Source organism: Ranitomeya imitator, chromosome 1 (assembly GCF_032444005.1).
Source record: "Ranitomeya imitator isolate aRanImi1 chromosome 1, aRanImi1.pri, whole genome shotgun sequence".
Lineage (NCBI taxonomy): Eukaryota > Metazoa > Chordata > Amphibia > Anura > Dendrobatidae > Ranitomeya > Ranitomeya imitator.
Window position 1 is genome coordinate 1,133,124,800 of NC_091282.1, and position 26,509 is coordinate 1,133,151,308.

The following is a 26,509-nucleotide window of genomic DNA, read 5'->3' on the forward strand; positions in this document are numbered from 1 at the left end:
CATTGGTGCAGACTGTGCAGCCACACAAAGGTCCAAGAGGTAAGGGTGTCTACATCAACCTTCAAAGGAGTAAGCAACTGCTGTCATAGACCCATTTACTGTTTTTTGCATAAGGGCCCTCTTTTGTCTGTTTCCACCACTGGTTATATAAACCGATGATCAGAGATCTTGTCCGTGTGCCCCCCCACACACACATACATTCACACTTTAGTGACACAAAGATCCCTTCATTACTTGTATAGTTATAGCCAAACCTTACCCCCAGAAAGTACACAGAGACTTTGTGCCTTCTTGTAGTATACCTACATCCATGGAATTATCAATTTATACCCTTATACCCATTCGATATTGTTACATCAGGCACTTCCTCCACACTATTGCATCTAGATTCAAGGACCCTCTAATGTGCAGAAAAATCCTATCTCCAGCTTTCTATGTTTATTGCCCCCTTTCCCACCAGTATATATACATCCAGATCTGCTCTTTTTTTTGCCAGGATACTCACAAAAGTCACCATCTGGACACTTTCTCTTCGTAGCTGTTTTCTAGACCTGATGCTAATGCACCAAGCTGCTAGACAGCTATAAATTACAAATCATAGGCCCACAAGCCACAAGTTCAGGAGTTGTACATTAGATTCTGGGGTTTATAAAGGGGAAATTCCCCTATTTTTACATCACTTGAACAGCCAGTCTCTGAAGCCCTGCAGACACAATCTCCATTAATCTTTTACATCCCAAGACACCCTGCAGCCAGTAAGGCATTTTTTATGCTGACCTGCCATATTCACACTGTGGGGATTTAACAGTCTTAATAGATCTATACCAACTGGGCTTAAGGTACCGTCACACTAAGCGACGCTGCAGCGATACCGACAACGATGTTGATCGCTGCAGGGTCGCTGTTTGGTCGCTGGAGAGCTGTCACACAGACAGCTCTCCAGCGACCAACGATCCCGAAGTCCCCGGGTAACCAGGGTAAACATCGGGTTACTAAGCGCAGGGCCGCGCTTAGTAACACGATGTTTACCCTGGTTACCGTTGTAAATGTAAAAAAACAAATACTACATACTTACATTCCCGGTGTCTGGTCACGTCCCTCGCCTTCAGCTTCCCGCACTGACTGAGCGCCGGCCGTAAAGTACAGCGGTGACGTCACCGCTGCACAGCGTGCTTTACGGCTGGCCGGCGCTCACCAGTCAGTGTGGGAAGCTGACAGCGAGGGACATGACCAGACACCGGGAATGTAAGTATGCAGTGTTTGTTTTTTTACATTTACAACGGTAACCAGGGTAAACATCGGGTTACTAAGCGCGGCCCTGCGCTTAGTAACCCGATGTTTACCCTGGTTACCAGAGAAGACATCGCTGAATCATCGTCACACACGCCGATTCAGCAATGTCAGCGGGAGATCCAGCGATCTCCCAGCAGGGGCCTGATCGTTGGTCGTTGTCACACATAACGATTTCGTTAACTATATCATTGTTACGTCACAAAAAGCAATTATATAGTTAACGATATCGTTATGTGTGAGGGTACCTTTACCATAAATAACTGAAACAACACAAATTCAACCTTTGTTGGGTGGGGTTTGACCACAGCTTTTATTCAAACATCAAAACCTTATAAAAACTTGTACTTTGTACCATGGGTAGAACGCCCTTTTAGCTGGGATACCGGCTGCATGGAACGCCTTTTAAACTATCCTGGTACTTAATGACCACGATAAGGAGCGAGTGTACCTCCTACACCTCATTCCAACCCCCACACAAAAGAAATAGTGCCTGTTTGATGCCATCTTGAATACCTGATAAAAGATATCACGGCTGATATCAGTTAAAGTGTCTCAATAAATGACTATTATCCCCTTCTAATTGTGTGTGTCGGACCCCTACACCATCTTTAGTCCTTACATACCTAGAAATGCAGGTGTACATAGTTCTCCTCACTAGTTCCACAGCTTCAGCATCCCTGGCACCGTCCCATACCAGTCTAGGGATGACCCTAGACCAGACCAGTATCAATTCAGGAAAAAACTTTTAAAATGTTCCAAATCTGTCTTCAGCAGGGATAACAGTTTGCCCGGCCTAACAAAACTTATATCATTACCCCTTGCTCGCAGTAAAATTATTGGACTTTGAGTATTTATGTTGACTTCGACCACCTCCGGTAACACTTGAAAACCAAGGCTCTGGCCAATGGATGGCATTTGGCCCTTTGGACAGCCTGGAAGATACACGAATGTCCGATCATCCAAACCTTAAATTGACCTATGGGATATTTATTTATTTTTATTTATTTAACTAATTTATATAGTGCCATTAATTCTACAACGCTTTACAGGCATTATTGGCACTGTCCCTGATGGGATCACAATCTAAATTACCTATCAGTATGTCTTTGGAATGTGGTAGGAAACCGGAGTACCCTGAGGAAACCCACTCAAACACATGGAGAACATACAAACTCCTTGCAGATGTTGTCCTTTGTGGGGTTTGAACCCAGGGCTGCAAGGCTGCAGTGCTGACCACTGAGCCACCGTGCCGCCCACAGTATTTAAATGTCAGTTACCAAGAACTGGTCAAAATGTATCTGGTGTAGAATCAGTCAGTCTCTACTTATGCCCATCAGCTGCCCCTCATTCCCAAAAATCTGCGAACAGCACAGCACCATATGTGTAATAATGTCTAACCGCCTCCCAACGTATTTCCTCCCACCGGGACTCCTCAGGGGATATGTGTAAAAGAACAAGCATGAGCACAACTAGACGGGGGAGGCTTCCCAGTTTAGGTTCCAAAACCGTACCTTCCAACGCATTGGTGGAGCTCTCCTGTCTCGGCTGCCATATCCCCTGATGAGTCCCTGTGGGATGAAATGCGTTGGAAGGCGGTCCCTATTTGGAATGGCATAAATATCTTTGCTCCTGATCTGGATGTTTGTCTTTATGACCTACAGCTCCATAGGAGACTCTTTGAATTTCTTTGGAGGTCCTACTCCCTACTGGATGGGTGAGATCGTTCCTGTTTTTTTTATATGGATCTCTATTGTATTTGTGGGGCATAGTGGGCATATTTTATTGCACTCACTTGCTTTTTGGCCTCCCATGTTTATTACTTCTATTTTTGCTGTATTGCCAGTGGTACTGGTATTGGTGTTTTTTTTTATAGACTGTCGGTCCCCGATTCAATACTCTAAGCACTTTGGCCTGTCCTGTTGGGGATACTGACTTTTATGGTTGTTGTGTCTTTGTATTTTAATAATTATTATTAAACTTTATGTTTTAGTTCCCTACAATTGCTACTGTCTTCAAGAATTGGCAATGGTCAATGTTAGCAGGGCCAATTAAAGGAAATAATTTAAGTTGTGTATTATAGGTATATTGGCTGTTTCATAGCGTATCACCCATTCGAGGAATCTAAACATTTCGAAGTAATGGCCGGAGATAGAACACCCTATGGAAGTGGTAACAATCCAGGTGCACTGGCAATAATTTAAACGCCGACTGTATGTCTGATTTGGCCAGTAAAGGGCCAGGTTCAGCTGACCTGATCAAATGATGCACAAGAAACCAACACTTCCTCTTCAGAAATACCATTATTAACTGATGTTCTTCTATGGTATGACAAATAATGTGTGAAACATTTTTCTGCATCCTTTTTTGGTGTGACCCCTAACTCCGAAATACGTAGATTAGCTAACTGAGAGAAATTAATCGTGCCAGCCATTCTGACTAAAACTACTTCTTTGCTTAGTAATTATAAATTTTTTTGCATAGTTTGGGACCAACACATTTTAAAAGGGCTAAAGAACCGTATTTAAAACCAACTCTTAACTCAGATGCATCGTTATGTTTTGGATACAGGGCGAGCCATGGCACCATCGCAATGACGCTCACTGGTATCCTTTGAGTCATTATTACCGTGGGGTTTAGTTGACTTTTTCTGTAATCTTGTGCATTTATCTTCCTCACAGTTTGCGCCACATATAGAACATTCATGTTTAAATCTGCATAATCAATAGAAACAGCAGTGTCCCTTATTGAACAACCCACATGTACCTGGTCTTTTAACTGCCAGTGATCCAGTAGATGAGGACCCAGAGGCACTCCCATGAAAGGAAGCAGCACGTTGCGAGTCAAACACCCATAGCTTTGATGCTGCGCCCCATATTTGGCAGTAAAGACAAACAGCGACAGAATTCCTCTTCGTATTTCCACCAAGCTTTGCCGCCGTATGTTTTATAAGCGCTATAATTGACATCCATATACGTAAACAGCTCTGAGCACCGATTAGGATGTTTTTGCTCCATGATACGCCCATCACTGCGAAGGCATGTAACCAGTTATTTATAGTCTTCACTACTTTTAGCTTCCTATCAAACTTTCTCTCTGTGCTTTTTTTTTGTTTCCTTTTTTTTTGGATCGACCTATATAAGTGACCAGATGTCTATATATAAATTTTCCCCAATCTTAGTTTTTATCTCCTCTGGAATGTGAGTCCCTAAGGAACTCGGGCCACAAAAGTAGATGTCCCTATAAAGATTAGCATATATTGGTAGGTAGAACTTCCGCTGTTTGCAGAGTTGGAACTGTAATCTGAGCCTGGTTCATAGCTGTTGCTCCACTCCTAGAGGATGGGTGATGTGGTGATTATCGGTTGTGACGGCATGTATGGCCAAAATAACCTGAACTGCAAGAAGTGCGGGAAACATCATCTAGAGGGTTAAGACTTTCTTGATGACCTGGACATCCTTGATGGATGGCGGGACCATTAAACTGTGCCACCAGAATATCAGTCGTGCTTTTGGTACCTGTGGTTCCATGTGTAGTCTTTGTTCCACTGCACACAGTGAGAAAAGAATTGGAACCCATATAGGAAAGGGTTTTTAAATGGGAACCTCCCCTATTATTATATCACAGGAACAGCCAATCACTGAAGCCCTGCAGACACAATCTCCATAAACCTTTTACATACCAACACACCCCACCGTCAGTAAGGCATTTCCTATGTTGACCTGCCATATCGATTCTATTAGCATTACTACGATTTTTCTAAATATTCTACCATGTGTTAGGTGTCGAGTTCCCAACGCTGCCCAGGGTGAATCTCGAACCATGTCCTCTGCGGTCTCCCATTCTTTCCGCAGAGGAGCCTGCTCAGCAGATATGTCGGTCCCAGCGTCTTGCTCAGACTGATGCTGAGCATCTGGTTACTGCTGCCATTCCTGGTTCAGCTATTGTAACCAGCATTAATCGGGGGCGAGCAGACGCTCTAGGGACTAAGTCCTGATTTTTATCAACTGAGCATTCCCGTGGGACGACCTCTCATTGGATTTCGGAGGTCACATGCTTAGGTCCTGAAGTGGCCCTGATTGGACCACTCGAAAGATCCCGGGAGGATGCAGCTATAAAAGGGTCGCTCGGCTATGCGCTAGTATGAATCTAAAATCATGTATGTGTGGATGTGTGTATGCAATCTGATAAAAGCTCCTAATTGATCCCCTTCCCTAGCGTTGTTGACCGAGTGTGGGTGATTGGAGCTAACTAGCGCCAGATTGTGCATCCAGCACAAGGCACGACAGCACTGCGTCTAAAGCAGTGTCCGTCAGAGTGGCACCGTGCGCAAGTAGTGCGCTTTCCTGGCCCAAGCTTAGGGTGGTTAGTGACGTCTGCCAGAGTGGCACTGTATGCACATAGTACAGTAAATCTTTAGTTTAGATTCTCCCTGGCACCGCAGTTGCGGCGCCAAATGCTAGTGTTTCTATAGGAACTCTAATCCTGTGTCCTTGGGGCAGGGTCCAGTGACCAAAACACTAACGTTCACTCTGCAGTATTGCGGTCCTGTGACGCAACAGGGTTTTCATCTTTACATACAGGGTGAAGCTAACACGTATGTGTTCACATTATACCGCCATATACTGTCCGCCATTACTGAGCAGCAGGTGTCCTCTCTGGATGGTGGACCCTGGGCGGCGAGCACACCTTATATCTCCCTTGATATTATTTGGTGCATTTCGCCAGCCCTAACACCATGTGTATATGAGTAGCCCGCCAGGGCCGTGGGGTACTCTTTACCGGGTTCGGTGTTCACAGTGGGAGGTCAAGGTGGCGACCTGGTTCGTGGCCCTGGGCGCCCATGTAATAGGGGGAAATTGAATAAAGTTTATGTTTGTGATGCCACCTGTGGTATACGGTCAGTGAGGACCGACGCTGCTTTAAGAGGCCCTCTGGGGTGATGTTATGGCAGCTAGATAGTATAACTTCCCACAGGTGAAGTATATCCCCAGGTCTACCGATGTGTAGATGGAAGATGGTGGTGAACGGTGCAGTATGAAACGAGGACACAGGTTTGCAGTCTTTTTACCTGGTTTACTGAAGAATTCAGGCAGCCACAGTCCAGGGTACCAGATCACAGGGACAGGCAGAGTCCGGCCGGCTTGGAAGCGAATCAAGAGTCCCCTTTACCAGGTGGAGTTAAAAGCCTTCCTCTAGCGCGGTGGTGTTGTAGTCCCTTACTGCCTTTGGCTTCAGATAAGGTCCTCACAGTTCTTCTTTCTGTCCCCCCATATAGGATAGGACAACACCTGTATGACAGGTAACTCGAGTCTTTTTACAGGGACTCTATCATGTCCCGGGCTCTATGCGTTACTGTGTCTTCAGGTGTGTGTGGCAGACAGGTAACTTGCAATTCAGGTGTCCTGCCGGTCTCTGCTGTAAGTCTAGGGCTATGTTCACACGCTGTGTATTTTGATGCAGATCCGCAGCATTTCCGCAGCTGCGGGTCTGCAGTAGTTTCCCATGCATTTACAGTACAATGTAAACCTATGGAAAACGCAATCCGCAGTGCACATGCTGCGGAAAAAAACGCGCGGAAACGCAGCGGTTTACATTCCGCAGCATGTCAATTCTTTGTGCGGAATCTGCAGCGGTTTTACACCTGCTCCATAATAGAAAAACGCAGGTGTAAAACCGCAGTGGAATCCGCACAAAAACTGCGGTAAATCCGCGGTAATTCCGCAGGAAATCTGCAGGTAAAACGCAGTGCCTTTTACCTGCGGTTTTCACAAATCCGCTGCGGAAAAATCAGCAGACCTCAAGAATACATGTGCACATACTCTTAGAGTCCCTTACAACTTCGGTGCGCCGGCTACCGGTTATCTGCGCATTGCCAGAGAGACAGTCTGCTCACTGCTGTCCTTCCCTGGTGTCCTCGCCTGTGCCTTGCTCTCCTTCCCTCTCACTGAACGATGTCCTTTCCTTCTGTATCTCTATCCAGGAGCTGCAGCACTTTCTCGTGGCTGCACGGCCCCTCAGACATTCTTCCTGCCTCAGACTGCTCTAGTCTGCTTCCTGGCACTTTTTGTCTGAACTGACCTCTCTTTCCCTCCAAACCACAATATATATAGATATGCAGGGGAGTCACCTAGAAATAGGATCAAAAGCTCCCCCTTGTGGCATGGAGTGTGAACATGTTGGTGTATGGTGATTACCTGAAAAAAGATATTCTTCATCGCTTCCAAGCGTAACATCACTGTCCCCATGAGGAAAGCAATGCTACTGTGACAACCAGGACCCAGGGATACCACATATACTTCTCAGGACTATTATTATTATTATTCATTTTTATAGTGCCATTTATTCCATGGCACTTTACATGTGGAAGGGGCAATTATAGACAAGTACAATAAACATGAGCAAAACAAGGCACACATACTGTAAGCACAGAGGGAGAGAGGACCCTGCCCGCGAGGGCTCACAGTCTGCAAGGGATGGGTGAGGATACACAAGGAGAGGGTAGAGTGTTATGATCAGGTGGCCTTGGAGCAGCATGAAAACTTTCACTGGAGTAGGTGGTAACTATACTGACCGCAAACCCTGATCTAACCTCGCAACTAGAAGTAGCCGTGGGGTGTGCCTAACAAAACCTAGACTGTTAGGATCTGGTGGCCTAGGAGCAGCATGAGACGTACTCTGGAGAAGGTGGTACCTGTACTGACCGCAGACCCTGAACTTAACATCGCAACTAGAAGTAGCCGTGGGATGTACCTAACACTCCCTAGACACCTCGACACAGCCTAAGAACTAACTTCCCCTAAAGATAGAAACGGGAAAACTATCTTGCCTCAGAGAAAGTCCCCAAAGGATAGACAGCCCCCCACAAATATTGACTGTGAGAGGAGAGGGAAATGACATACGCAGACTGAAATCAGGATTTAGCAAAGGAGGCCTTTCTAGCTAAAAAGAAAGAATAGGACAGAGTACTATGCGGTCAGTATAAAAACACTAGAAAATATCCACCACAGAAAATACAAATCTCCACATCTGACTAAAGACATGGAGGGTATATCTGCATCTCCAGAGAAACTGCTTGGCTGCAAATAATCCCTACACAGACAAAGCTGGACAAGACAAAACATGAAAATGCACTGAACTATAAGGCCCACAGCATGTGGACAGCAAAAACAAAGCCAGAACTTATCTTTCTTGAAAAGAACAGCAAAACAGGAGAGACCAGGTAGGGATGTGAATCCTCCAAAAACAATGGACAACTGGCACTGACTAAAGGATAAAGCAATACTATATAGCCCAGTCCAAATTGCAATAAGTGGACACACCTGATAAATGCTGCGATCCAAAGACAGCAGCACTACCACTCATAACCATCGGAGGGAGCCCAAGAGCAGAATTCACAACACTAGACACCTCGACACAGCCGGAGGACTAAATACCCCTATAGATGGAGATAGGAATTCTACCTTGCCTCAGAGCAGAACCCCAAAAGATAGGCAGCCCCCCACAAATATTGACTGTGAGTAGTAGAGGAAAAGACACACGCAGGCAGGAAACAGGATTTAGCAAATGAGGCCACACTAGCTAAACAGGAAAGGATAGGACAGGATACTAAGTGGTCAGTATTAAAAAATCCTTCCAAAAATATCCACAGCAGAAAATACAAAAACTCGACCATCTAACTAAAGATGTGGAGCGTATATCTGCAACTCCAGAGAATCCAACAAGACTGAGAAAACACTGACACAGTCTAAGCTGGACAAGAGAAAAACAAATGAATAGCACACAATATAAGCACACTGCATGTGTGCCACAGAAAAAGAAACAGACACTTATCTTTGCTGAATTGGCAGCTAAGCAGAAGAAGCCAGAAAGTGATCCAACACTTCACAAGAAACATTGACAACTGGCAAGGACTAAAGAATCCTGCACACCTAAATATTCCAGTCAGAACTGCAATCAGCAGATACACCTGGCCAGGACTGCGACTCAGAAACAACTGCATTCCCACCTACAACCACTGGAGGGAACCCAAAAGCAGAATTCACAACAGTAGAGCTAGTTCTGCGGCAATTAAGCAGACTAATAATCACTGCAGGTTGTAGGTTTTTTGGAAGAGTTGGGTTTCCAGGTTCTTTTTGAAGGTTTCCATGGTAGGCGAGAGTCTGATGTGTTGGGGTAGAGAGTTCCAGAGTATGGGGGAAGCACGGGAGAAGTCTTGTATGCAGTGGTGGGAAGAGGAGATAAGATGGGAGTAGAGAAGGAGATCTTGAGAGGATTGAAGGTTGCATGTGGGTAAGTACCCAGGAGACCATGTCACAGATGTATGGAGGAGACAGGTTGTGGATGGCTTTGTATGTAATAGTTAGGGTTTTGAACTGGAGCCTCTGGACAATAGGAAGCCAGTGAAGGGCTTGGCAGAGAGGGGAGGCTGGGGAATAACGGGGAGACAGGTGGATTAATCGGGCAGCAGCGTATAGGATGGATTGGAGAGGTGCCAGAGTGCTAGAGGGGAGGCCAAAGAGTAAGAGGTTGCAGTAGTCGAGGCGGGAGAAGGGCGTGCACTAGTGTTTTTGTGGTTTCATTGTCAATTAATGCACGGATCGGGGAAATATTTTTGAGTTTGAGTCAGCAGGAGGAGGCAAGCGCTTGGATATGTAGCTTGAACGAGTGGGCAGAGTCGAGGATCACTCCGAGTCACCGAGCGTGAGGGACTGGGGAAAGTGAGCAGCCTTTGACATTTATGGATAGGTCTCATGGAGGTGCAGAGTGAGATGGGGACAGATGATGAATTCTGTTTTGTCCATGTTCAGTTTTAGAAAGCGAGCAGAAAAGAAAGCTGAAATAGCAGACAGACATTGTGGGATTTTGGTGAGTAAGGAGGTGAGGTCAGGTCCAGAGAGGTAGATCTGCGTGTCGTTGGCGTAGAGATGATACTGTAAACTGAGGGATTCTTTGAGCTGTTCCAGGCCAAAGGTGTAGATGGAAAAGAGCAGGGGGCCTTAGGACTGAGCCTTGGGAAATACCGACAGACAGAGGGCAAGTTGAGGAGGTGGTGTGAGAGAGGGAGAGATATGATGTGATGATGAGATCCAGGATAGGGCCAAGTATCTGATGCCAAGGGATGAGAGAATCTGTAGCAGGAGTGAATAGTCGACAGTGTCGATGGCAAAAGACAGGTCCAGGAGAAGGAGGACAGAGTAGTGTCACTTGCTCTTGGCTGTTAGTAGGTCATTGATGACTTTAGTTAGGGCAGTTTCAATTGAGTGATGCGGTCGGAAGTCAGATTGTAAGCGGTCAAAGAGGGAGCAGAAAGAGAGGTGAAAGGACAGTTCAAGATGAACATGCTGTTCCAGTAGTTTTCAGGCATAAGGGAGAAGAGATATAGGGCGATAGCTTGATACAGAGGATGGGTCGAGGGAGGGCTTTTTGAGGATGGGTGTGATCGAGGTGTGCTGGAGGTTGAAGAGGTGTGTTAGGGTTGGGATGAAGACTGGCGAGGTTAGGGATGAGGTGGGATGGGAGCAGGTGAAGCATGCAAGTGGTGAGATGTGATCTTGACAGGAGGGTGGATCTTCTGTCATGATAGGGAAGCTGGTTTTGGAGGAACAGGGATGAGAAGTGAAGAGGGGCATTGGGGGCTGCGGGCCAAAGCTTTCTCTGATCATATCGACCGACTAGTCCTATTTTGTTGTGCAAAGAAGCAATAATATTCCCTATACTGTTTTTAACATATAAATGTGACATTATATAAATCAAGTAATTTAAAAAATGAATACAGAAATTGTACAATAACGTTGTATTGCTAATTATTTTTTCAATTGTTTTTTTTTCACTGAAGGTGTAATAGACAGGAGCTGCTTCGGCTCTAATAGAAGCGAAACATTGCCAAATGGAATTGGATCTTCTGACATTCCTTTTTTAAAAATGAATGACAACACCTCATTAACAGCACGAGAGTGGGATGTACTAACTCCTATGTGGAAACCTACAACCCAAGCTGACCAAACTTCTACAAACTTTAGCAGAGGGACAGAATCTCTGCATCAAAATCAACTTTCCCCTTTTACACATAGCACAAAAACTGAGACTGGAAAGACCAAAGATCATACAGAAGTTGACAGCATGTTTGGTTCTGCAAGCGATTTGCCTACTACGATTTCTTCGAAGCTCCGGGATAATGCACCTATGAGTCCAACAAAGGCGCCTGCAACTGTAGTTGCACAAGGTAAGAATTCGATCAATGTGATGGCAAACCTTCCTCTAAGCTGCAGCGTTTGAATATTCTTACAATGACAAATATTTTTGTAACATTTTAACATTATAGTCTATAAATAAAAGATATCATTAGTTGTTATAAATGTCTTAATCGTTTTAACAGTCTCCCAAAAATAATTTTCTAAATTTGACTTTAGGAACAATAGGTAATTCTAAAATCATTGGCTTAGAGATATAGAAAACTTTATGGGAGATTTACTAAGTTTGGTTTGCTGCTTCATAAGTCAATCTTAATCTGAATTTCTCCAAAATATACCAAATGTATTAAAAGACCTTTTAATCATTTTTCTTTTGCATTTTGGACTGTTCTGAAGATCAAAAATGAAATACAATGAGGAAAGTAAGTATTTGATACACTGCCTATTTTGCATTTTTTTCCCACCTACAAAGAATGGAGAGATCTATAATTTTTATCGTAGATACACTTCACCTGTGAGAGACAGAATCTAAAAAAAAAAAAACAGAAAATCACATTGTATGATTGTTAACTAATTAAATTGCATTTTATTGCATGAAGTAAGTATTTGGGCAGCACGGTTGCTCAGTGGATAGCACTGCAGCCTTGCAGCGCTGGAGTCCTGAGTTCTAATCCCACCTTTGACAACATCTGCAAGGAATTTTTATGTTTTCCCTGTGTTTGCATGGGTTTCCTCCGGGTACTCCGGTTTCCTCCCACATTCCATAGACATACTGATAGGGAATTTAGATTGTGAGCCCCATTGGGGACAGTGATGATAATGTGTGCAAAACTGTAAAGCGCTGCAGAATATGTTAGCCCTTTATAAAAAAAAGATTATTATTATAACGATTATTATTTGATTAAATACCAACCAGCAAGAATTCTGGCTCTCACAGACCTGTTAGTTTATTTTTAAGAAGCTCTCCTACTCTGCACTCATAACCTGTATTAATTGCACCTGTTTGAACTTTTTACCTGTATAAAAGACACCTGTCCACAAACGCAATCAATCACACTTCAACCTCTCCACCATGGCCAATACCAAAGAGCTGTCTAAGGACACCAGGGATAAAATTTTAGACTTGCACGAGAATGGGATTAGCTGTAGGACAATTAGCTTGGTGAGACAACTGTTGGCACAATTATTAGTAAAATGGATGAAGCACAAGATGAATGTCAATCTTCCTCGGTCTGGGGGCTCCATGCAAGATCTCGCCTCATGGGGTAAGGATGATTCCGAGAAAAACCAGGAATCCGCTCAGAACTACTGAACCTGAAGAGAGCTGGGACCACAGTATCAAACATTACTGTTATAAACACACTACGCTGTCATGAATTAAAATCCTGCAGAGTACACAAGGTTCTGTTGCTTACACTAGCACATGCTCTGGCACATTTGAAATATGCCAATGACCATCTGGATGATCCAGATGAGGCATGGGAGAAGGTCATGTGGTCAGATGAGACCAAAGTAGAACTTTTTGGTATGAACTCTACTGTGTTTGGAGAAAGAAGGATGAGTACAACCCCAAGAACACCATCCCAACTGTGAAGCATAGTGGGGGAGCCATGATACTTTGGGGGGTGCTTTTCAGCAAAGGGGACAGGGCGACTGGACTATATTAAAGGGTGGATGGATGGGGTCATGTATCACAAGATTTTGGCCAACAACCTCCTTCCTTCAGTAAGAGCATTGAAGATGGGTCGTGGCTGGGTCTTCCAGCATGGCAATGACCCAAAACACATAGCCAGGGCCATTAAGCAGTGACTCTGGAAGAAGCATTTCAAGGTCCTGGAGTGGCCTAGCCAGTTTTCAGACCTGAACTCAATAGAAAATCTTTGGAGGGAGCTGAAACTCAATGTTGCCCAGTGACAGCCCTGAAACCTGAAAGATCTGGAGAAGATCTGTATGGAGGAGTGGGCCAAAATCCCTGCTGCAGTGTGTGCAAAATTGGTCAAGAACTACAGGAAATGTCTTACCTCTGTAATTTTAAACAAAAGTTGCTGTACCAAATATTAAGTTCCGTTTTTCTATTGTATCAAATACTTATTTCATGCAATAAAATGCAAATTAATTATGTAAAAGTCATATAATGTAATTTTCTGGATTTTTTTTTAAGATTTTGTCTTTTACAGTTGAATTGTACCTACTGTATAATACAAATTACAGACTTATCCATTATTTGTAGATGGGAAAAGTTGCAAAATAGGCAATGTATCAAATACTTATTTTCCCCACTGTATATGGCTGCTATGAGCAGGTGTCGATTGGTGATCTTTAATGTAATATACTGTAATTTGCTTAATTTTTTGTTTTTAAATATGTTAAATGTTAAAATGTGTTGAGTACAAATAGCATTGAATTCTCCTTGAGCTTAATGTAAATTTGGATTGCTCAGAATCTATATATTTTTTTATTTGCTCTGCTTGAATTCAGAAAAATGTCAATCAGATGGATGCCATTTCTTTAACCGTAGGAGACCATTAAAAAGGTTAAAAAATTATACTCACTTCACCTGCCTTGCTAGACTTACAGGTTTATTAATAAATTGTATGCATCTTGGACTGTTTTGAAAATGAAATATATGGCTGTTGTAATTTTGAGTAGAGTTGTGCTCAATTTCAGGAAAGCGACGGCCAATTGAACATTATTGTGTTAAACTGTAGAGGGCTGGTAAGAGGATAAAAAAAATTAACACTCAACGCTCACCTGTCTTGCTGTCCCTGCAGCCCCCCATCCAGTCCATGCCTCTTCTTTTTTCGTTACCCAGTCACATGCATCCGATTTAGCATGCTTCATTTTGTGTTGGGCTTTTGGCCACCGAGTAGGCCACCGACATCATTGCTTGTCACCACGATGCACTTCCTGATGTTACAATGTGTGTCTCTTGAGGCGCTGACAATGGCCTTGTTTTGGCCTTGACCAAGGCACATCATGAAATGCACAGCGACAGCATGAGGCACAGTGAAGTTGAAGGACTTGTCAGAGTGAAGCAGGCCAAAGAGAGATGCATGCAAGGCAAAAAGAAGCGGCTTGGAGCACCATGGGGCTGACTGTTGCCATAGTGACGTGACTATTAATTTCTTTTCACCAACTATGGCTGTTTATTATGCTCTGGGGTCTGGAGAAACCACCAGGCATAATGAGAATCATTTAATTTGCATCACACAACTTCTCAAAGTTTAGTGGTTTGCTCATCTCTATAAATTTGTCAAAAACATGCTAACGCTGCCAACATTTATTGCATGTTTTCAGAAGAACAGTAGTACGGTAATTGTTAGTGCAAGTATGGAGTGCACCAATATTTGTGACTTTTTGGTTTCCAAAATATTGGCAAAAACATTGATAAATTCCTCCAATGTGTTGATTCACCATTAATATGCACATTATAACTGGCTTCAGTAATGGGCATGTGTACACTTTGATGTGAATGGTGATGTCAACCAATGCAGAGTTTTCATAATAACATGGGTCCTGACAAGTCATGTTGACCAAGTAGGCCATAAAAACACATATTCGTCTTGCCGATAATCACCAACTGCTCCAAGAGTTATTGTGAATATTCAACTGACTAAAATCTTGGCAATGTGTTTACAATCTCCAATCATTATGGTTAGCACACACATTTTTATGCCCATCAGATCAGCGTTCTGATAGATAAGACCGATTACAATTTGCTTTCAGAAATACTTAGAAATAAATTATTTGCAGCATAGTTAATGGGGGGACACAAACATATTAAAAAGATTAAAAAAGGTAGCATAACAAATAAATGGCTTAATGGGAACTTGTCACCAGTTTGTTATATTACAAACCATGCTCATAACCTTTAAATGAATGTAAATGGGGCTCTTATAACCCCTTTAAACCCTCAGAGGTGCCCATGCATACCTCCGAAAAAGTGTTTTATTCATGTCCCGCATTGCATGCAAATTGTGTAGTTCGGTCAATTAGCCAAATCCAGATCAAACACAGCATTGCTTTGCTCCGGCTCCTTCAAACTCTTCTCTTTGGATGCAAGTGGATGATGTTTTTATGTCATCCACATGGTGCTCAAAGTCTCGTGCTTGTGCATTGGAATCAAAGCAATGCGCTGGCACACCTCACTCTGCCCAATAGAACAGCTAGGGAGCTGGTGATGTACAAATAAAGTTGCGCCTAAACATTGCATGACTTTGCTCTGCCGGTCTCTGGTTCCAGAGTGTGAGACTTTAGCACTGTGCGGATGACGTAGGAAACTTCATCCACTTCCATACACATACAAGAGACGGTAAAGATTGGTGCTACGCTGAGCATTATCTCATTTGCCCATCGGCACAGACCACGATATTTGCATTCAGTGCGGAACATGAATCAAGAATTTTTTTGAAGGTATGCAGAGGTATCTTTAAAGGGTATACAGGGGTTGTAGGAGCCCCATTTACATGATTTTAAAGGTGATGGGCATGGTTTATAAGGAAAAAAAACTGGTGACAGATTAGCTTTAAAGTGGACCTGTTGCCATCAATATGTTTTTTTTTTTTTACCTGTTGTGAATGTCGCTGTAATCTTGACGTAATACAAATGCTGAGCAGTGGCGTGGCCTTGTGCATCCTTCTTATTCAGGACAGAAAGGGTGAGCTGATGTTTTTTCTCCAGATTTTGAAGTATTTACACCTGACAAACAAATTACAAATTCATGTTAAAATGACTGGTCCTCTTTAAGGTAAGAAGAGCTTAAGTATGGCACTAGAATGATGCTGGACTGACTTAGTGTGTCTGCATCCTGGATCCACATGATTTCATGAGTGACTGCTCAGTTAGTGATTGCTGCAGGAGAACATGAAAAACATCTACTTTCACTGAACTACAGAAAAGAGCTGATTTTGTGAAATGTACCTGGAACGCCACATTGTTTGGTCATCTTTTTAATAAAATGTAGTGAGGAAAAATAAAAGTAAGGCCGGGTCCCACTAGCGAATCACATACGATGCGAGAGCATTGGATGCGATATGCCAATGACACTCGGCTCCAGCTCTGCTGCGAGTGGGAGCCGAGTGTAAGTGCTCTGTGCTCCCATGCTCTCGCATGAAAGAGTCACAGCACATGTGCAGAGGAGATGGAGAAAGTAATTTCTCCATCTCCTCTGCTGCTGATGTCAGCAGGAATCGCACTGCACTTGGGTGATATTTAAACAGAGGGCACGCAATGCGGTCATCACCCCTGACAAAGCCACACGATGGTGGCGACACGCGTTGGGCATCCGCGCTGCCTGCACTAGACTCTGCTAGGTCTGAGGTTGTTTTACGGCATTGTGGTTGGTCATATGGAAGGGTTCATTTTCTGAGGCAGGCATGTTGCTTCGATATTCCCTTCTTTAGTCCTCAGACCTATTGGGGTGTGTGGTTGATTATTTACCATGTGTCATTTTCAGCTTAAATAAGCAGCTCTGCTTTCCTATGACAGGTTGTTCCTTGGTTTACCATTTGTAGTCTATCATACTACTGGAGGGCTTGTTGTTGCACTTTGCAGAATTTTCGGCATGCCTTTCTAGCTATACAATTATTGTATTTCCAAGGTACTAAAATGTCATTGTATTTAGAGGTTTTTATGGGTTGATTATATGTATTTCATTCACACCATGGCCATGCTGTTTATATAGGCACCCTATTTCAGGTTATTCTTCCATTATACCTATGAGTCGTGTGCAGGTTCTAGCCTTATTAGGGACTTGTGTATAGGGCACAAATATGTTCCCTTTTTAAATGTTTTTAAATGTTAGTGTCTTGCTTTTGACTGTATATTCTTATATAAATAAAGCTGTGTTTAATTTTTGCTATATCCAAATGGGTGGTGATCCCCATCTCTATGACCTATCCTGCTTCTTTGTGTTTTGTTATTGGTTAGTATATAGGTCGTGGTGTGTATCCCACTGACTGTGGTGCCCCCTTACTTCATATATAAAATGCTGACCAAATACTGATAGTTGTACGCGTTGTATCTCTTCTATTTTAAGTTATGAAATAAAAAAATATGAAACATCATCTTTGAATGTGAGTCCTGGGAAGCGCTGCCATTCATGGGCTGGATGTGCTTTTCTTCAAATACTGATAGTGTGACCCCAGGCCTTACACTGATCTGATTCAGGTAACATGCCAAACATCTGCTTCATGTGTGTAAGACCTACAGTACTATGTGCATTTTGCCCCGATTTACATTGCAGCACAGTAAAACTTGTACGGAATCTCCCTTCTATGAATGCACAGTCCTTTATAAAGGAGCTCTTCAGGCCCAAACAACAAAGACTCACAATATTTATTTTACCTAAAGATGCAGTGACTTTGGCTTAAAGGGAACCTGTCAACAGATTTTGCCACGATAAGCTGCAGTTACTGCCTTTCAGGGCTTATCTATAGCATTCTATAATGCTGTAGATAAGCCCCCGGTCCAACCTACAAGTGAAGAAAAATAAGTTTTATTACACTCACCCGGGGGGGGGGGGGGGGGGGGCGGTCCGGTCCGATAAGTGTCGCAGGTTCATCTTCTTGCAACGCCGCCCTCCTGCTTCTTCTTTGCTCCCCGGCATCGGCGCTCCTGTGCAGGCGTACTGCTCTGCCCTGTTGAGGGAGGGCAGAGTAAAGTACTGCAGTGCGCAGGCACCGGGAAAGGTCAGAGAGGCCCGGCTCCTTCATACTGCAGTACTTTACTCTTCCCTCAACAGGGCAGAGAAGTACGCTTGTGCAGGGGAGCTGATGCCGGGCAACGATAAGAAGCAGGAGGGTGTCATCGCAAGAACATGGGAGGCGCCGAACCTGCAACATCCATCGGACCGGACCGCCTCCCCGTGTCAGTATAATATAACTTATTTTTCTTCACTTGCAGGTCGTACCGGGGGCTTATCTACAGCATTATAGAATGCTATAGATAAGCCCTGGAGGCAGTAGCCGCACCTTATAGTGGCAAAATCTGCTGATAGGTTCCCTTAAAGTTTCAGAATTTCATACAACTTTTTAATGAAATGCTTGAGCCCAAGTGTGCTCTTTGTATAGTGTTCCAGTATTGCTAGATATCTGCTTTTGTTTTATTGTACTTTTTTATTATTGTTTTATTTAATCTAAGATTGTTTTTCCTTATTATGTATATAGTATTCTATCACCATAACCTTTTTTATATGCTATTAATGTCCTTGCAGTCCTTCCTGACCTTATTAGATGTTCATGATAATGTCCAATGACCAATTTGACAGGCACAGGCAATCTACGGATGCATTACTGGTCATTTAGTAAAGTTAGGCACAGATTTAAAAATAAATATTACAAAAAGTCTTGTTATTTCTTCTATGCACACGGGTGGAGATTTATAAATAAAAATATGACAGCATTTTAAGAGAAACCTTCCACCAGATGTACAAATGTTTTGTTTATTGTTGATGATTTTTATGGAAACGGATTTGAAAAACAGAGGCGTGATTAAAAGGGTTATCCAGAACATTTTTTTTTACTATGAGCCTAGTTAGCAACTACCTGCCTATTCTACCCGGCATCGGCTCCGAGCGGTTGATGACAACTCTTGCCCGTGATTTGGCTTCTCCACATCAACAGAGCAGATCTTCTTCTGGGTTGCTCTGTGGATGGAGCATGACTGCCGATGTCATGCTGATTGACAACTGGCTTCCCTTTGTTAGGCAGTTGGAAGCCAGCAGTCATTCAACATGATGGTGGCAGTGACGCCCAGTCAACAGAGCAGAGCAGAAGAGAACCCGCTGCTTTGTCGACATGACGTCAGCAGAAGCTGCTGAATCGCTGAATAGTCTGTTAGTTTGTAGGCCTATAGTAGAAAAAAATCCTGGATAAATGCTTAAGAGGAGTTTTAAAATAATGCTGTATTTGCATTCCCGCTCTATGGTGGCATGTGGAAAAGTTTCTAACTTTATTTCATAATCAGAATATATACATGTTTCATGTTTTATGCATAATTTTGATATATTTATTCAGATTTGAAATATTACTAACAACTCACTGCATCCATTCATTTTATGACCCTGTTGATAACTTTCCCCCTGAGTTGTCTTTGTACTTTGTATTGTGCTGTTTCATACATATGCAATAAAGGGTCATGTCACATAATGGAAAACATGAGGGTAATATGAGAGTTTACTTCTACTATATCTGGGATGGAATGTCCGCACACCAGGACTTATTTCCTGTGAAGTCTACATTTGCTACACTCAAAAGAAAGTAAATTAAAAACACCATGAAAGGAAGAAAAATTGATTTATACTTGTATTTTACGCCTTTCCTCAAAGGCTGAATCTTTTAGTTTGTGATGCAATTCACTGCTGCCTTGGAATGATATCTCCGTGTAGAAATGCAACATTTTCATTTAACATAGTGTATGGATGCAGGTTATCAGGGCCAGACATCAGGATGCTTGCTTCATTCTCCAAGCCTTCAAGCCTCTCAAACTCCAGTCCTCACAGCCCCCCCAACACATCAGGTTTTCAGGATTTTCCTAATAATTCCATCACTTGTGCAATACTATCAAGGCACCAGAAATTGGTACAGGTTGTCTCACCTGTATACTTCTAACAAAATTCGGAAAAAAGATGTTTGGGGGGAGGGGAGGGAGTTACACTGCACTAATATAACCACACAAGACACACTGGGTCAGACCGTGGGTCAGTTAGTAATTTACAACATTATTACCAAAAATAGACTACAACTCCTCCTTTCTATGAAGAAAAAGCATATTCACATGAACTTTTGAAAAGTGGGTAGGAAAGTCTGCATGGTTATCAATGTAAATTACCTGTAAGTCAGATATCTTATATAGTAATAAGTGAATAAATAGACCAAATCCTCATTTCAGTTTGCGAAAATTCAGCTCCCGCAATTAATTTCCACTATGCTTTACTGTTGTCAGCAGACACTCATTATTGTACTGCCAGACAACACTTTGTCAAACAAGCTGCCTGATGTTACAGATGAATATTTCAAATTTTAACTCATCAATCCAGGGACCAGCTCCCATTTTGTCTGTACCCCAATTCCTATGTTCTCGTTGAGTTTAGTCTCTTGATCTTGTTTTGATGTTAAAGGCATGTATTATTTTAGCCACAATTCTTCCATCAATGCCACTTTTGGTTAGTCTTTCCCAAACAGTAGATGGGTGCAACTGGGTTCCACTGGTTATTGAAAGTTCTGGGTTGAAGTTAATGGCACTACTAGGCATCTTCTGATTTTGAAGGGAAGTAAGCATGAAGTGTCTTCCATCTGCTGGACTACATTTACTTTGCCGTCCACTGTCTATGGTCCTGAATTTTGACCATTTCTTGGTGCCTCTAAAAAAGAACATGAACAGCTCATCTTGAAACCCAAGTCTGCTTTGATATATTTGCCTTCGAGAGACCTTTCTGATGCAGTATAACTACGTTGTGTCTTGTTACTGAGCTCCATCTTGCTATGTTGTATGACCTATGACATTGCCTGTGAGATGGAAGCTGAAGCTGAAAGGAACCCGCATCACACTAGTAACTCCCCCTTCATGTAAAATAAGCTCTGGAGACAGAGTTAGCTTTCAGGCAACATTCTTCCCATAGTCTGGAAGAGGTGATTTCCGTAAAGTGATAATAGATTATTTATCAACAATAAGCTGTCATGTCGGACGCTATTCACACTAGGGCGTCCGACAGACAGCGGTAATTCCATTTACGACCACTATACGCTCAGTGGCGCCGGCTAGACTTTATTCAGGTTTCTCGGGGTTAATTTAGTTGGTAATCGGATTGGAGGTTGGGTTACGCCCATGGCCTTTAAATAGTCTTGCTGGACTTTGGGCATCGCCGATTATAGCTTGTGCCTCGTGCCTAGTGATTCCGGTCTGGAGTGGTGGTCTTGGAGAAGTATTATCGTATCTGGTGGTGTATGATCCGTTGTTATATTTCTCCTTCCTATATTTGTACTTATTTTGCCCTGTGCACATTATCGTATTTTCCTGTGTGCTTGCGGTGCGGTGCGTTTTTAGTTTTCCATGTCTGTGCTTTCTGTGGGGGATTGGTGTGTGGTTTTATCACTGGGTGGTGGGTGGTGGTTTCAGCATAGGGCTGAAACAGGAGTTAGGGCCAGGCCTGGCGGCCCAGACAAGCACACCATCAGTGTAATTTCTGGGAGAGGGACAGACAGGGTTTCCCCTAGTCGGAGGGATAACGCAGGGGCCTGGGTAACCAGCCTTAGTCTCTCTTGGCAGCCCCTTGAAGCCATCTGATATGGGATATACAGGTGCGACTTTTTTTCTACAGTCTAGAACCTGTATGCCTTAAGACAGCGATACGCGTGGGCTCTCCTACCCACCCCTTTCTTTAGGTAATGCCAACTATGGCAGTTTCTTGGTGCTTCCCGTGTGTCTTAAGGTATATATGCCTATGGACTTTTTTTCTTTAGCTATCTTATTCCTATTAATATCCTTGGCTTTTTCTCCTGTCAGTATTGAAAAGCACTCACTTTAAATGGATATTTCTAGCTTTTTTACCCTCCTGCCAGCAGTGGTGTGTATTAAGCTTGAATAGATTTTTTGTTGTGCACACTTTTTTTGTGTTTTGTGACCTCCATACCATGCAATTCTAAACTCAGTTTACTGACATCTAACCTGTTATTGTAGGAGACGACTGGGTCACATTCTGGACATGAATAGGCCAGGTTTGATGTTTGGTCACGGTTGCTATGAATTATTAGTCATGAATTATTCTCACAAATTATTGTAATTTATTGATTTGTGATTCTGTCGTAGCTTATTAATAACTGCCAGTTGTGTAGTGTTGATTCAACACACGGTAGTGAAAACTTACAGGTTGTCACCTTTTAATATTGAGGGGTGCGGGTTGACCGCCATGATGTATATTGGTTTTTAATTGTTTTTGTTTGTGGATTTGTGTGTCCTAACATTCAAATAAAGCTAATATATTGTATTATTCTTATCATGATCTGAGTATTGAAACAGGTGTGCACACCCATTTGTGTCTGGTATTTTTTGCTGTGATTCTCGTTGTATATTCAGGCATGTTGTGGCACCCTGCTACACAGATTGACATGCAGACTATCTAACTAAGGTGCATCCTATTTTCTCCCTAGAAATAGTATGAGGAGTGGAGGGGTTTAGTGCAGACACAGCATGAAGAGTGGGAGGACTAGTGTGGACACAGCATGGAAAGTGGTGGGATTAGTGCAGACATAGCATGAGGAGTCGGGGGATTAGTGTGAACACAGTATAAAGAGTCAGGGGTTTTTCTGTCAATATAAGGAGCAGGGGATTGGTGTAGACAGACTATGTGGAGTAGGGGAAATTAGTGCAGACACGTATGAGGAAAGGGGAGGTTGTGCAGACACAGTATAAGGAGCTGGGAATATTAGTGCTGACACAGTATGAGGAGCAGAGGGTATTGTGCAGACACAGTATAAGGAGCGGGAGTGCATGGTGCAGACACAGTATGAGGAGCAAGAGAGCGTGTGGACACAGTATGAAGAGAGGGGGAGGATTGCTGTGGACACAGAATGAGTAGCTGGAGGCTAGTTGGTGCTGACACAGTAACAGAAGTCAGGGGGGAATTGGTGCAGACACAGTGAGAGGGAGGGAAGTAGTGCGATCAAAGTATGAAAAGTGGGAGGGAATGGGGTGCAGACACAGTGTATGGCGGGAGGTGGGGGATTGGTTTAGTATGAGAAGTGTGGAGGACCTGTGAGGAGGCAGATATTCAGTTTTGGGAGCGAGGGGGACCTGTGAGGAGACAATATGTCAGTATGGGGAGAGCTATGACAAGACAGTTCATATAGAAGTATCCAAAAGGAAAAAAGTGAGAGCGCACTCACCGGTGGTGAACTTCAGTGATTTATTTACACATAGTTACGTGATGCAGGGAGGGTGGTGAACACACGCAGGACGACAGCTGTTTCGTGCTATACAGCACTTCGACAGGTCCACTTTGGACCTGTTTCGTGCTGTATAGCACGAAACAGCTGTCGTCCTGCGTGTGTTCACTACCCTCCCTGCATCACGTAACTATGTGTAAATAAATCGCTGAAGTTCACCACCGGTGAGTGCGCTCTCTCACTTTTTTCCTTTTGCATACTTCTATATGAACTGTTTTTTCTCTGAAGCTCATGGCGATTGATGTTTTCTTTTGACAAAAGGCATATACGGTACATTACATATACCCCTGAGTCACAAGGGTCTAACTAATTACGGCAGTGCGGGTGTCATATTTCTTCAGTTCGGCTTTATGACAAGACAGTATTGATAATGTGGAATATGGGAGGAAACAGTATGAGGAGCAGGGGGAATGTGTGCAGAAACAGTATGGGGAGTGAGGATGTATGAGGAGACAGTATGGAGCGTGAGGAGGAAATGTGCAAAGAAACTATAAAGGAGAGTAGTGTGAGTGAGACAGTATTGGGGGCATAGTGTGAGGGGGCACAGAATAGAGACTGGGTAGTGTGGACTCCAGCAAAATGGACAGTGTGAGTGCACAGAAAGGAGAAGACAGTATGCAGAGAAGGGAAAGTATGATGATGTGGCACAATATAGTGGCTGGGCACCACAAGGGGGCACAGTGTGAGAGGACAGTGTGAAGAGAGGGACCAGTATGGAAAGTAGGGAGAAATGTGGAATGCATGGACCATAAGAGGGATAGTGTGGTATCATATTTTTTGCTGTAAACAGTGGGGACAATTATTTATTCAGGGACACAGCATAGGGCAGATGTTTTTACGTAGGAGCATTATAATTATGCTGCTATTTTTAAGAGCACCATGTTGAGATGTGCTGCAGAAGACCAGAGAAGATGGACGCCTACAGATACGAGCTGTGAATTTGAAAAGTCATCATGACCTCTGAACAAGATGAAGAAGAAAATATGGATGTAAATGTTTATTTGTGATACTGCCTTCATCTCATCAGTATTGTATATGGGGTTGACCTTGCATTACAATTGATTGCTGTACTAAGCTTGATGATGTATTCATGTACTGATCGTGGTCCTGTTGTATTCATGCACTGATGGTGGTTTTGTGAATGAAGTTCTCTGCTAATTGCGGTTCTGGTGATATTTCTGTACTGATAGTGATTCTGGTGATGTGTTTCTGCAGGGCCGGCTCCAGGTTTTTGAGGGCCCCGGGCGAAAGAGTCTCAGTGGGCCCCCCCCCTTTAACACATACCCGATTTATGATGCACAGATATGGCAGAGAAATGTATAGTACAATGCCAGATTTCACTTCTTACATGAGTGACAGCTATTGTAAATTCTGCAGTGTATATATACAGGACAGGAGGAGTGGTACTGTGCAGTGTATATATACAGGAGGAAAGGTGCTGTGCAGTGTATATATACAGGAGAGGTGCTGTGCAATGTATACATACAGGAGGAAAGGTGCTGTGCAGTGTATATATACAGGGGGAAAGGTGCTGTGCAGTGTCGTGAGCAGGGCGTTGTTGTATCAGAAAATCTTTTTTGTTTTGAGTTTTTCTATGAAACAAAGACTTTTCTACATAAACAACGTTGTTTGGTTTTGCGGCCCTAACAGATCTGTGCTACAAAGTAACATCGCTCGGGCATTAATGAGGGACCTGATGCTGAATCCTTTCCACAAACCCTAATGACCCAATTAGTGCCCCGTCATTAGAAGCTCATTAAACGCCTCCCTGTCCCGAGCAATCATGTACAGTATGGGGGGATCCTGCAGCCCACCCGTGACTGCTCCATACCATACACTGCCCTCTGTCGCTCTCACTATTATCCTGTGCATTTCTCCTTCATCGTTACGCCATGTTACACTTGTCACCCCCCACTACAGAGTAGCAGGGCAGCCAATGTCACCCCCTCCCGGACCCTAATGGCAGCAGGAAATGTCTGCTCCTCTATTGGGTTGGAACCTGATTTAATCAAGGAATAATGTGGATTTGTTGCCGGTGGCTGCAGGGGAAGGGTTAAGTGATGCCATGTCCTTGGTGGGAGCAGTGGCAGCTGCTGGGACCTGGACAGACACAACCAATGTTGCTGTGACTGCACAGTGTGACCTGGAGGAGAGAAGCTGAGACTCCGGAGCAGAAATCACCCACATGCCAGCACTGGGCAGAGTCCCTCCAGTCACCAGCCTGGGGCCACGGGGCCCCAACCTACAGCCCACATGGCAGCAGCTCCCCTTCCTCCTGGCATCTGGTTAACCCCATTTATGCGGGTCAGATTGTGGGCGGAGAGAGCATGTTATCTCCTGCTCTGCTCTCCTAGCTGCTAGTGGGCCCCCCTTTCTTCCCAAGGCCCCGGCATTTGCCCGCTGTGCCGGGTGCTGACGCCGGCCCTGTGTTTCTGTACTGCGGGTTGTTCTGATGATATATTAATTTACTGCTTGTGGATCTGATGATGGATTGTTATGCTGTTATTGTTTTTGATCCTATACACAGGTAACAATCCAAAATTGTAAGATTACATGATAAATGGCTATGTTAAGAAGGTGCTGTACTGTCAGGGTTGGTATGTTTTTATTTATGTTAGGAGGATTAAAGGAATTGTCTAAGTTTGTGAAGAAAGTCAGCAGTCACTCTTTGATTGTAGACTCCTGATTGTTTTAGTGAACAAGTTGCACACTGTTATGATTCTCTAGTGCTGGCGGTGAGAGCAAGAGGTCATCGTAACTATGTGATTTGCATACATGCAGTGAAATGCCAACTAGACATGTGTGGCCTCAGTCAATAAAAGTGAATTGAGCGAGGCTGGACACGTCTAGTTGGAATGTGGACAAAAGTATGCAAATTGCATAGTTGCGCTCACTCACTTCCAGTGACTGCAGACTTTGTCACAAACCTGGTCAAGCTCTTTTAAATTTATATTAGGCACTGTAGCATGCCCAATCCAAACAACATGTAGTATACTGACTCTCAGGACTGAGCCCTGCTTGCTGGTTCCAGCAGTCACCACATGACCACTCATATGCGATTTTCATACTTACAGTCAAGTGACA

At 43.5% G+C, this 26,509-nt stretch overlaps 1 protein-coding gene across 1 annotated transcript in view; it reads left to right on the forward strand.

Moving 5' to 3' along the window:
• Positions 1 to 26,509, forward strand: part of CORIN (corin, serine peptidase) — a 649,735-nt gene that overhangs the window by 274,063 nt on the left and 349,163 nt on the right. The window contains exon 3 of the mRNA XM_069744507.1: positions 11,129 to 11,515. Within this exon, the coding sequence (XP_069600608.1) occupies positions 11,129 to 11,515 (387 nt within the window). The remainder of the gene's footprint in view (positions 1 to 11,128; positions 11,516 to 26,509) is intronic.